The 12,980-nt window shown below is 40.5% G+C and overlaps 1 protein-coding gene across 1 annotated transcript in view; it reads left to right on the top strand.

Moving 5' to 3' along the window:
• WDR12 (WD repeat domain 12) overlaps positions 1 to 11,984 on the top strand; it is a 34,231-nt gene extending 22,247 nt beyond the window's left edge. The window contains exons 8-13 of the mRNA XM_025405280.1: positions 163 to 248; positions 8,385 to 8,525; positions 8,616 to 8,721; positions 9,151 to 9,283; positions 10,105 to 10,177; positions 11,649 to 11,984. Coding sequence (XP_025261065.1) covers positions 163 to 248; positions 8,385 to 8,525; positions 8,616 to 8,721; positions 9,151 to 9,283; positions 10,105 to 10,177; positions 11,649 to 11,726 — 617 coding nt within the window. The 3' untranslated portion in view covers positions 11,727 to 11,984. The remainder of the gene's footprint in view (positions 1 to 162; positions 249 to 8,384; positions 8,526 to 8,615; positions 8,722 to 9,150; positions 9,284 to 10,104; positions 10,178 to 11,648) is intronic.
• Positions 11,985 to 12,980: the final 996 nt, after the last annotated feature.

Here is a 12,980-nt window from a genome sequence, read left to right as displayed (position 1 = left end):
TTTATATATAACTTTCTATTAACCAAAATGATGAGGAATAATCATTCCTTAACTAGTTGTGATAACATGGAAAAACTGTATTTGGAAATGTAAAGAATTCTTTCAGACAGTTCACGATTAATACTGTTTTTAAAATGTCAAATCTAATTCTTTGTGATACAGTCCCTACAGATGAAGAAGATGAAATGGAGGAGTCCACAAATCGACCAAGAAAGAAACAGAAAACAGAACAGTTGGGACTAACAAGGGTCAGTATTTGTGAGAACTGACTGTACTTGCCTTAGGCCTGTGTTGACAAATACATGGTAATTTAGTATGGTCTTTCATGTTTATGTTTCCTTCTGTCTTACCTTGCTTCTTTAACCATGATTATCCATTTTTTTCAGTAGACTTGTAAATTTTTATTATAAGCAAAGTATTGTTGCTACATTTATTTGTATCTTTGAATGTAGTGGCATTGAGCCAGGCTTGTGGTTGCTAGGTTGATGAGTTAGTTATTATGTTTGATCTCATGCCGCATTCTGAACCTTTTAATTATTAAAGCTTACACTAAAGTGAAGCATCTAATTACCTGACTGTTGGATAATACTATCTGTTTCATGCACTGAGTATGTAGTTTTTATAAGTGATCCTAGTTATATCTTCTAAATCACTAGAAACCAAGGGTTTAATTTGGGATTTGCTTCTGTCATTTAGCTATTAGATTCCATTAAGTCAAACTCGGCAAGTTTTTCCAGATTTTTTCTTACTTTTAAAAATACTTAATTGATAAAGATTGAATATATTCAAGGTGTACTACATGATTAGATATACATAAACATTGTGTAATGATTACCACAATCAAATTAATTAACACATGCGTCACCACCCATGCTGTACATTAGATCCTGAGAACTTGTTCATCTTATAACTAAGTTTGTGCCCTTGGACCAACATTTCCCCATTTCCTCACACTCCAGCTCTTGGCAACCACTGTTCTACTCTGTGCTTCCATGAGTTTAACTTTTCATGCAGTTTACTATTTATCCTGTTACGAAGATATTTGTTATAATATGACCTGACCTATATTTATATACTTTTTGTGAAGGGTGATACTGAGTCAGGTTTAGAAAAACATTTTTCATTCATTTTCTAATAGTTATAATGAATGTGCAGTAAATAAAGCACACATTTGCACATTAATTCTTATAGTCACCAATAAAATACCTTGTAAAAATTGTTGAAAATTAAGGATAAAGTGGGATCATAAATTATTCATCAAATAGAATGTAATAGTAGCGCTTGGCCGAGTGCGGTGGCTCACGCCTCTAATCCCAGAACTGTGGGAGGCTGAGGCAGGCGGATCACAAGGTCAGGAGTTTGAGACCAGCCTGGCCAATATGGTGAAACCCCGTCTCTACTACAAATACAAAAATTAGCCGGGCATGGTGGTGGGTGCCTGTAGTCCCAGCTACTTAGGAGGCTGAGGCAGGAGAATTGCCTGAACCCAGGAGGCAGAGGTTGCAGTGAGCCAAGATTGTGCCACTGCACTCCAGCCTGGGCGACAGCGAGACTGTGTCTCAAAAAAATAAATAAATAAATAAAAAATAAATTAAAAAAAAAAATAGCGCTTACTGGTTCCAGCTGAAAGTAATGATTTATCATTTCTTAATACATTTAAACACAGACTGATGAATTGCAAGAGGAAAGATCTGGCACTTACTCAGCTTCTTTACTCTGATAGGCTAAATTAAAGCTAGAAATGGAGGCCGAGTGTGGTAGCTCACGCCTATAATCCCAGCACTTTGGGAGGTCAAGGTGGGCAGATTGCTTGAGCTCAGGAGTTTTAAGACCAGCCCGGGCAACATGGTGATACCCTGTATCTACAAAAAAATTTTTTTAAAGTTAGCTGGATGTGGTCGCTTGCACCTGTGGTCCCAGCTACGCCCAGCCCGGGAGGCAAAGGTTGCAGTGAGCCAAGATTGTGCCACTGGATTCCAGCCTGAGCAACAGAGCAAGACCCTGTCTCAGAAAATAAAATAAAAAGTAAAGCTAGAAATGCCTTACCAATTGGATATTGTGCCAGTGTTAGTTTATATTCATGTATATCCCTGATCAAACTTTTAAAGAACATATCTGAGTAGGAAAAGATTTCGTGAGTTATAAAAGTTTTTTTACTGAAAAGGTAGCTCCCTTCCTTCCTTCCTCCCTCCCTCCCTCCCTCCCTCCCTTCCTCCCTTCCTCCCTCCCTTCCTCCCTTCCTCCCTCCCTCCCTCCCTTCCTTCCTTCCTTCCTTCCTTCTCAGTTGCCCAGGCTGGAGTGCAGTGGCACAATCATAGCTCACTGTAACCTCAAACTCCTAGCCTCAGGTGATCCTCCCACCTCCACCTCCCAAAGTTCTGAGATTATAGGCTTGAGCCACCATGCTCTGCCATTTTTTTCTCTTTCTAAAGTTTGGCATGCAGCTTAAATGTTGCTCAATGAATTTTTATAAATATGTATACTCAAGTAATTACTACCCAAATAAAAATAGAGATTTACCAATACCCTAGATGTCTCCCTCTAGCCTGCCTCTCAGCCAGTACCTCACTAAAGTTAATCACTTTTGACTTATGCCATCTGAGATTAGTTTTACCTATTTTTAAAATTTCATATGATATCTGTAAGATAGATCTTTTCATTAATACATAGCATTCCATTGCAGCATCAATATGCCACAGTTTATCCATTATTGAGATAAGGTCTCACTCTGTCACCCAGGCTGGAGTACAGTGGCCTGATCATGGCTCACTGCAGCCTCAACCTCCCCAGACTGAGGTGATCCTCCCACCCCAGCCTCCTGAGTAGCTAGGACTATAGGCGCATGCCACCAGGCCCAGCTAATTTTTCTTTCTTTTTTTTTTTTTTTTTTTTATTTTGTAGATACTGGGTTTTGTCATGTTGCCCAGGTTGGTCTTGAACTCCTGGGCTCAAGTGATCTGCTTGCCTCAGCTTCCCAAAGCTTCCCAAAGTGCTGGGATTACAAACTTGAGCCAACACACCCAGCTATTTATTATTCTTTTGATGGACCTTTTTTTTCCCCCTTTTGAGAGGAGTGGTGCAGTGGCATAATCATGGCTCACTGTAGCCTCAACCTCCAGGGCTCACATAATCCTCACACCTCAGCCTCTCAAGTAGCTGGAACTACAGGCGCGTGCCACCATGCCCTGGCTAATTTTTTTTTTTTTTTAAGACATGGGGTCTTGCTGTATTGCCCAGGCTGGTCTTGAAATCCTGGCCTCAAGCAGTCCTCCCACCTCGGTTTCAAATTGCTGGGATTACGGGCATGAGCCACCATGCCTAGCTGTTACTCCACATCTTTACCAGCACTTGATATGGTCAGTTATTAAAGTCATGATTAACTTTTATTAAGCCCTGGATCTTTGATACTCAATTATGAAATGTTCATATTTTTAGCTAATTTTTAAGTTATTATTCATTTTTTTATAGAGATGGTGTCTTGCTTTGTTGCCCAAGCTGTCTTAAACTACTGGGCCCAAGCAGTCCTCCCACGTCATAGCCCATTTTTTAAAAGAGTGTTGGCTCTCTTTTACTTACTGATTTTTTTTTTTTCTTACTGATTTGTAAGAGTTCTTTATGTATTCTGGATGCAAGTTTTTTGCTAAATATATGTATTTAAGTATTTTTCTCCCATTCTGCTTTGCTGATACCATTTATTTCTAGTGCATACTTTTGTAAGCTTGCTCCCATAGTTCATTTTATTTGAGAGAAAGAATAGTATATTGAGTTTCTCATTTAGCTTTTTTCCCCCTTTCCCTGGCTTTTCCTGAGAAATCATTTAGCTTTTTATAGGGTTTAAATTTATATATTCATAAATCATTAATTTAAGTCATGCCAGAAACCCTTGAAGTGCCAATTACAATGAAAATGTTGCTGTGTTAGAAATAATAGAAAAATCTGGGGCCCAAGATGGTAGCTTACACCTGTACTTTGAAGCCAACACTGGAGGATCACTTGAGTTCAAGACCAGCCTGGGCAACATAGCAAGACCCCATCTCTAAAAACTTAAAAATTAGCCAGGCATGGTGGTGTGCATCTATATTCCCAGCTACTTGAGAGGTTGAAGTGGATCACTTGAGCCCAGGAAGTCAAGGCTGCTGTGAGCTATGATTGCACCACTGCACTCCAGTTTGGGTTTCAGAGTGAGACCTTGTCTCACAAAAACTAAAGGAAAATTTGGATTTTAGCAAAATAATAGAAAAAAGAGATAAGACATATCAAAAATAGGTATCTTCTCTTTGCATTTCTTTCTACTGCCTGAAATGTGTTAATGTGAATAATGCTGCCAGTTCATTCACCTGTCGTTTGCTTCATATATTAACGTACAATGAAGTTTTTTCCTCCATAATTCTCAAAATTGCTTTTTTCCCTCCAGTAATACTATTCCACTTAGTTTGTAGTGACAATGCCAACGTTGACTTTTCTACTTTTAAAGAAAAGTTTTATTAGAGGAAAATTCACTTTTTGGTGTATAACTCTTTAGTTTTGATGAATATATAGAATCATGTAACTGCTACACAACCAAGATATAGAATAGTCCATCGGCCGGGCGCGGTGGCTCATGCCTGTAATCCCAGCACTTTGGGAAGCTGAGACGGGCGGATCACAAGGTCAGGAGATCGAGACCATCCTAGCTAACAAGGTGAAACCCCGTCTCTACTAAAAAGTACAAAAAAACTAGCTGGGCGACGTGATGGGTGCCTGTAGTCCCAGCTACTTGGGAGGCTGAGTCAGGAGAATGGCGTAAACCCGGGAGGCGGAGCTTGCAGTGAGCGGAGATCGCGCCACTGCACTCCAGCCTGGGTGACAGAGCGAGACTCCATCTCAAAAAAAAAAAAAAAAGAGTCCATCATCCCTGAAAACTCATATTGCCCCTTCTTGTCAACTCTCCTCCCGCCTCTATCCTCTGAAAACCACTGCTCTGCTGTCTGTCCCTATAATTTTTCCAGAATGTCACATAAGTGCAATCACATAGTTTAGTGTATGTAGTCTTTTGTATCGGGCCCTTTGCACTTAGCATAAAGCATTTGACATTTTTTGAGGTTATCGGGGGTATCGATGCTGAGTAGTATTCTGTTGTATGGATATGCCACAGTTGGTTTAATCATTCACCAACTGAAGGATATTTGATTGTTTCCAGTTGGGCAGTTATAAGTAAAACTATCAACATTTGTATTTGGGTTTTTGTGTGAACCTGTTTTCATTTCTCTTGGGTAAATGCCTAGGAATGGTATAGCTTATTCATATGATCAGCTTGCCTATTGTTTTTACCATGTCATTTTCTATTCTAGAGCCTTCTGATTACCTCTGTGTCACCTTTTCATTTTGTTTTAGATCACATCAGAGATTGTTCTGTTTCTCACTCCTCTATCAGGTTCCTTTACTTCTTTCAGGAAAATTTTAAAGCTGGAAGAGAGATCTCAGGGATCATTTGGTCTAGGAGTTGGCAAATTACAGCCCAACAGGCAATTTGGCTGTCACCTATTTTTGTACTGCAGAGAGCTAAGGGATGGTTTTTATAAGTATAAAGTGTTGTAAAAACAACCCCTTATTAAAACAACTGTGGTCCAAGTGCAGTGGCTCACACGTGTAATCCCAGCACTCTGGGAGGCTGAGGCGGGCAGATCATCTGCGATCAGGAGTTCAAGACCAGCCTGACCAACATGGTAAAACCCCGTCTCTACTAAAAATGTGAAAAGTTAGCCAGGTGTGGTGGCACACACCTATAATCCCAGCTACTTGGGAGGCTGAGGCAGGAGAATCACTTGAACCTGGGAGGCGGAGGTTGCAGTGAGCCAAGCTCATGCATTGCACTCTAGCCTGGGCGACGAGCAAAACTCCGTCTCAGGAAAAAAAAAAAAAACCAACTATGGTATTATTCATACAACAGAATACTACTCAGCAAAGAAAAATATACAACAGAAACTGTATGTGGTCTCCAAAGGCTGAAATATTTACTTACTGGTTCTTCACTGAAAAAGTTTGCTTTCTGATCCAGTTATAACTCCTTAATATTACAGATGAGGCAATATTTAAGGAAGTTAAATGTAGCAAAGTTATATAAAAATAGATTGACTATCCTCGATTCCAGAATTCTTTTCCTCTCTGTTTTTTTTTTTTTTGAGATGGAGTTTCGCTCTTGCTGCCCAGGATGGAGTGTAATGGTGCAGTTTCGGCTCACTGCAGCCTTTGCCTCCTGGGTTTAAGCGATTCTCCTGCCTCAGCCTCCTGAGTAGCTGGGATGACAGGCATGCACCACCACGCCCGGCTAATTTTGTAGTTTTAGTAGAGATGGGGTTTCTCCATATTGGTCAGGCTGGTCTTGAACTCCTGACCTCAGGTGATCCACCTGCCTTGGCCTCCCAAAGTGCTGGGATTACAGGCGTGAACCACCGTGCCCAGCTAGGTTTTTTTTGTTTTGTTTTGTTTTTTGTGACAGACTCTCACTCTGTTGCCCAGGGTAGAGTGCAGTGGCATAATCTCAGCTAACGGCAACCTCCACCTCCCTGGCTCAAGCAGTCCTTCCATGTAAGCCTCTCGGATAGCTGAGGCTACAGGCATGTGCCACCACGGCCAGCTCATTTCTATATTTTTTTGTAGAGACAGGGTTTCAACATGTTGCCCAGGCTGGTCTTGAACTCCTGAGTTTAAGTGATCCACCCACCTCGACCTCCCAAAGTGCTAGGATTACAGGTGTTAGCCACCCTGTGTGGCCTCCTCTCTTTTTTTTTTTGAGAGACAAGATCTCTCTTGTTCACACAAAAACCTAAGTTACCATTTAAAGCGTTGTAAAAACAACCCCTTATTAAAACAACTGTGGGCCGAGTGCAGTGACCCACTGCAGGAGTGGGTCTGGCCGGAGTACAGTGGTGTGATCATAGCTCACTGTAGCCTCAAAGTCCTGGGCTCAAGTGATCCTTCTACTTCAGCCTCCCAAGCAGCTATGACTATAGTCATGTGTCATTAAGCCCAGCTAATTTTATATTTTTAGTAGAGATAGAGCCCCACTATGTTGCCCAGGCTGTTCTCAAACTCCTGGGCTCCAGTGATCCTCCTGCTTCAGCCTCCCAAAGCGTCAAGACTACAGGTATGAGCCTCTGTGCCTGGTCTTCCCACTCTCTTTTATATACTCCTTATATTTAAGGTAGGTACTCTACCTAGTTACCTAGTTTGGGGCTTTTAGTTTAGAAAGACATTAGAGATTGTGGAGTATTAATAAGTGAACTGTGTACATTATTTAAAGATTAAATAATAGGACTTAAAGGTGCTGAGGAATGTGGTGGTAAGAATAACTTAATGAGATTAATTTACCTGGAGGAGTTATGTAGAAATTGGCAGCATATTTTGAGTGAAGGTGCTGAAACCTATGTCTGTCTGATCACAAAGCTTTTTGTGTTAACTGTGAAGCAGTTTCACTAATAACCAGTCCTAAGGGAGGATTCCCACTGAGTGGAGGATAGTAAAGGTCATCACATGCCAGCCACCAGGAATAGAAGTGTGAATACTTTGACCCACCGCATCCTGGGCTACAGTTTTACCAATTGCCTGAATCTGGTGAGGAAGAGCACACACGCAACACGTTACATGAAACAGGTTTATTACTTACAGATAGGCAGCAATGGACAACACAAGCCGAGGATCCATTGTGAGCCAGTCCCCCAAGGCTCAAGGAAGCTGCCTGGGGCAAATGGAGTGTTAACTGCATGTGTGTCACTTGCAGCACAGCTGAGGGATCCCAAAAAGCAGCCTGCCCTGGTTTTTGTACCCTGGGGTCACTTGACTCTCTGGGCAAAGTTTGAAGGACATCCTGTTTCTAGGAGCTGGAATAGAGCCCCCAGGCTATACTGGCCAGTTGCTCCCTATCTCCGGATGTTATATTCCTGGAATATTCTATAGTTACTATGAGAACTACAGGCAAGAAAAAAAGAGGGGGAGAAACTATCCATCAGTCCAAGGCCATTCGGAAACCATCCAGCACTAACCTTTAATATAACATTTGTCAGCTGGGAGAGTTAAGTTTGTGTTAATGCTGATCAAAATGAAAAGTAGAACAGATGAAGAGCAGCAGAATACAGTGGAAAAACTACAGACAAGTAATATTTGGGTTCAGACTCAAGTCTGCCACTTACAAGCTCTATGACCTTGGGCAAGTTATCAGCCTCAGTGTCTTGTATAAAATAAAAAACAAATATCCATTCCATTGTAAAGAAAGAAGAAATAAGTCGGGATATGAAAGATGGGCAGTTTGTCTCTGTCATATGGGCTTTGTAAGTAATATGTACTATTATTGTTTCAATTACTCTGTAATGAAAACACTTTCCCCTTTTGGGGGTCTTCCTTTCTAGACTCCCATAGTGACCCTCTCTGGCCACATGGAAGCAGTTTCCTCAGTTTTGTGGTCAGATGCTGAAGAAATCTGCAGTGCTTCTTGGGACCATACAATTAGAGTGTGGGATGTTGAGTCTGGCAGTCTTAAGTCAACTTTGGTAAGACAAATTTAGTGTTCTTTTAAGTGCTAAACTTCTAGAGCTGGTTTTTAGTCTATGATGGTTAATGTTCTTCCTTTTCTTTTTCAGACAGGAAATAAAGTGTTTAATTGTATTTCCTATTCTCCACTTTGTAAACGTTTGGCATCTGGAAGCACAGATAGGCATATCAGACTGTGGGATCCCCGAACTAAAGGTGAGTCATGTAAACCACTGGGAGAAAATATGTGTGAATTATATCTATTTCTCATCTCACTGGAGATGTACAAAAAAAGAAATTTATGGCCAGGCATGGTGGCTCCTGTAATCCCAGCACTTTGGGAGGCCAAGGCGGGCGGATCACGAGGTCAGGAGTTGGAGATCAGCCTGGCCAACATAGAGAAACCCTGCCTTTACTAAAAATGCAAAAATCAGCTGGGTGTGGTGGCGTGTGCCTGTAATCCTAGCTACTCAGGAGGCTGAGGCAGGAGAATCGCTTAAATCCCAGAGGCGGAGGTTGCAGTGAGCCAAGATCGTGCAAGAGTCCATCTCAAAAAAAAAAAAAAATTCTACAACTATTTTTTGGGTTTATTCTACCTACTTCTGTTTTGTAAATTTCGACACTTGTCTTTTTTGCTTTCTTCAGATGGTTCTTTGGTGTCATTGTCCCTAACCTCACATACCGGTTGGGTGACATCAGTAAAATGGTCTCCTACCCATGAACAGCAGCTGATTTCAGGATCTTTAGATAACATCGTTAAGCTGTGGGATACAAGAAGGTACATTCTATTTATGATCTACAAAAGAAACGTATCAATTACCTGTTACAGAAAGAAAATGAATACTGAAATTCTTATCTAAAACCAGAAGAGTAAAAAAAGCCTCATGGTTATACAACCTCAGGTGACAAATACTGATATGCAAAAGAAAAGCCAGGATCAAAAAAATTTTTGGCCAGGCGCGGTGGCGCACACCTGTAATCTCAGCACTTTGGGAGGTTGAGGCAGGCAGATCACCTGAGGCCAGGAGTTCAGGACCATCCTGACCAACATGGTGAAACCCTGTCTCTATTAAAAATACAGAAATTAGCTGGGCATGGTGGCGCACGCTTGTAATCCCAACTACACAGGAGGCTGAGGCAGGAGAATCGCTTGAACCCGGGAGGCGGAGGTTGCAGTGAGCCGAGATTGCGTCACTGCACTCTAGCCTGGGCAACAGACCAAGACTCCATCTCAAAAAGAAAAAGAAATTCTTGTTAATATGTTGTTTTTTGCATGTAGATAGCTAGACAAACAGTATATAAGGCCATAGTTTGGGGGTTTAAAAAAAAGTCAAGGAAGTTTGAAAATGGGCCTAATTATAAATAAATTCTTATAATGAAATAACATTTTTTTTTCCTGAATATTTTGTTATAATAAATACCTGTGGTCTACCAATGATATAGGAAAAAGAGGAGAGGTGATCAAATAAACAGAATTTTAAGATTAAGTGGTTATTCGGGCAAGGTTGGTAAACCCTGTAAAGTTTTCAGATAAGTGATTATTCAAATGTTTGTTTTAACACTGAAGGCATATAACATGTTAATATTTTCATCTTTTAGTTGTAAGGCTCCTCTCTATGATCTGGCTGCTCATGAAGACAAAGTTCTGAGTGTAGACTGGACAGACACAGGGGTAAGAATTTATTAGTTATTTGATGAAGAGGAAAGTGTATTAGAATAAATCTGGTGTTTGTGTTTATAAAATTTATTAGTTTCAATATATTTGATATTTATAATTCTGTATTATTTCCCTTAATGTTGTTTATAAAATCTCACCTTTCATTCAAAGAAGAAACAAATTTGTCCTTTAATAGGCCAGGCATGGTGGCTTATGCCTGTAATCCCAACACTTTGGGAGGGAAGGTGGGAGGATTCTTTGAGCCCAGGCGTTCAAAACCAGCCTAGGCAACATAGTGAGATGCTGTCTCTACAAAAAATTTAAAAAATTAGCTATCCATGGTGGTGTGACCTATAGTCCAGCTACTTGAGCCTGAAGCAGGAGGATCACTTGTGCCTGGGAGGTCAAGAGTGCAGTGAACTATGATCGTGCCACTGCACTCTAGCCTGGGTGAAAGAGTGATACCCTGTCTCAATAATAATACTAGGAATAGTAAATTTGAAATTTTAGAGCATTTTTTTTCCTTGTGAGTATAGTGGGGTTTTTGTTGTTGTTGTTGTGTTGTTGTTTTAAGAAACAAGGTCCTGTGTTGCCCAGGCTGAAATGTTAGTGGTGCAATCGTGACTCACTGCAGCCTCGAACTCCTGGGCTCAAGCAATCCTCCCGCCCCCATGTGTATCTTCTTATTTATTTATTTATTTTTAGAGATTGAGGCTTGAACTCCTGGGCTTAGGTGATCCTCTTGCCCTAGCCTTCTGCATAGCTGGGACTACAGGCAGGTGCCACCACATCTGGCAAATTTTAAAATTTTTTGTAGAGACGTGGTCTCACTGTGTTCCCCATGCTAGTCTTGAACTTCTGGCCTCAAGCAGTTCTCCCGCCTCAGCCTCTCAGAGTGTTAGAATTACAGGCGTGAGCCACTGTGCCTAGTCCCCATGAGTATCTTCGTGAAACATTTTACATCTAAAAACTCACTATTTAAGACTAATTGGATGAAAGCGTTTACCGGTTGGAAAAATCTTACGTAAGTCTGCATTATAAAATGTGTCCAAAGAATTACAATTTAATTATTTTTATGTATATACATGTGCTTTTACTGCCTAAGAATTATTTCTAAATATAAGTCCTAGGGCTACTTGAATAATTTGTAATATGCAATTAATGTGCTGTCCTTTAAAAACTTTTAATTTAATAGGTAAAACTATATCCCTTTCAAACTTATTATATATCTTGGCAGATGCTTTATAGAAAGTGCAACAGCATATTGTGTCTCAACCAAATTTAAATGATAGCTTTTAATGTTTTAATATACAGTATTGTAGTATAGTAGTGAAACAATGTTGGTCCCTTTACTAACTCTCAATGCAAGTTAACTGCTCACCCATAATTCCTTTTGTAATGAAAATCGTTAGTATTTAATTAGGTTTAGCTATGATATGAAATAATTATATTTACTTATGTTTTCTTTTTCTCTCCTTTTACACAGCTACTTCTGAGTGGAGGAGCAGACAATAAATTGTATTCCTACAGATACTCACCTACCACTTCCCATGTGGGGGCATGAAAGTGAACAATAATTTGACTCTAGAGATTATTTCTGTAAATGAAATTGGTAGAGAATCATGAAATTACATAGATGCAGATGCAGAAAGCAGCCTTTTGAAGTTTATATAATGTTTTCACCCTTCATAACAGCTAGTGTATCACTTTTTCTTATTTTGCATTTATAATAAGATAGGTTGTGTTTATAAAATATAAACTGGCATGCATTCTCTATACAAACTTGAAATTAAACTGAGTTTTACATTTCTCTTTAAAGGTATTGATTTGAATTCAGATTTGTTTTTTTATTTTTTTGTTATTTATTTTGGAGTCTTGTTCTGTCGCCGAGGCTGGAGTGCAGTGGCATAATCTCAACTCACTGCAACCTCCGCTTCCTAGGTTCAATCAATTCTCCTGTCTTAACCTCCCAAGTAGCTGGGATTACAGGCATACACCAGCATGCCCTGCTAATATTTGTATTTTTAGTAGACACGGGGTTTTGCCATATTGGGCAGGCTGGTCTTGAACTCCTGACCTCAGGTGATCTGCCCGCCTCAGCCTCCCAGAGTGCTGGTATTAGAGGCATGAGCCACCGCGCCTGGCCGAATTAAGATTTGTTTTTGAAATGCTATAAAAGGTTATATTGGAAATCCAGTAATTGTTCAGATTTTTATTTCTATTAGAGACTTAGATTTTTTTAAGTTACCTATTTTTAAAAAGCATTCAAAAAGATTAATGAAAATTGTAATAGAGAAAAAGTTAGAAACACAGTTTCCTTTTGGCAAAATAAATGTTCGAAAATTAGGCTGTGAGGGTATTTAGAACATTAAAAAAAATGTAGGAGGGGCATGGTGGCTCCCACCTGTAATCCCAGCATACTGGGAGGCCGAGGCGGGTGGATCACATGAGGTCAGGAGTTTGAGACCACTCTGGCCAACATGTCAAAACCCTGTCTCTGCTAAAACTACAAAAATTAGCTGGGCATGGTGGCAACCGCCTGTAATCCCAGCTACTTGAGAGGCCGAGGCAGGAGAATTGCTTGAACCCGGGAGGTGGAGGTTGTAGTGAGTTGAGAACGCACCACTGCACTCCATCCTGGGCGACAGAGCAAGACTCTGTCTCAACAACGACAACAACAAAATGTCGATTCGGCAGGGCACGGTGGCTCATGCGTGTAATCCCAGCACTTTGGGTGGCCAAGGCAGGTGGCTCACCTGAGGTCAGGGGTTCGAGACCTGCCTGACCAACATGGTGAAACCTTGCCTCTACTACAAAA

This window comes from Theropithecus gelada, chromosome 12 (genome assembly GCF_003255815.1).
Source record: "Theropithecus gelada isolate Dixy chromosome 12, Tgel_1.0, whole genome shotgun sequence".
Lineage (NCBI taxonomy): Eukaryota > Metazoa > Chordata > Mammalia > Primates > Cercopithecidae > Theropithecus > Theropithecus gelada.
Note: the sequence above shows the minus strand (reverse complement) of the source record. Positions and strands in the feature narration are given on the sequence as shown.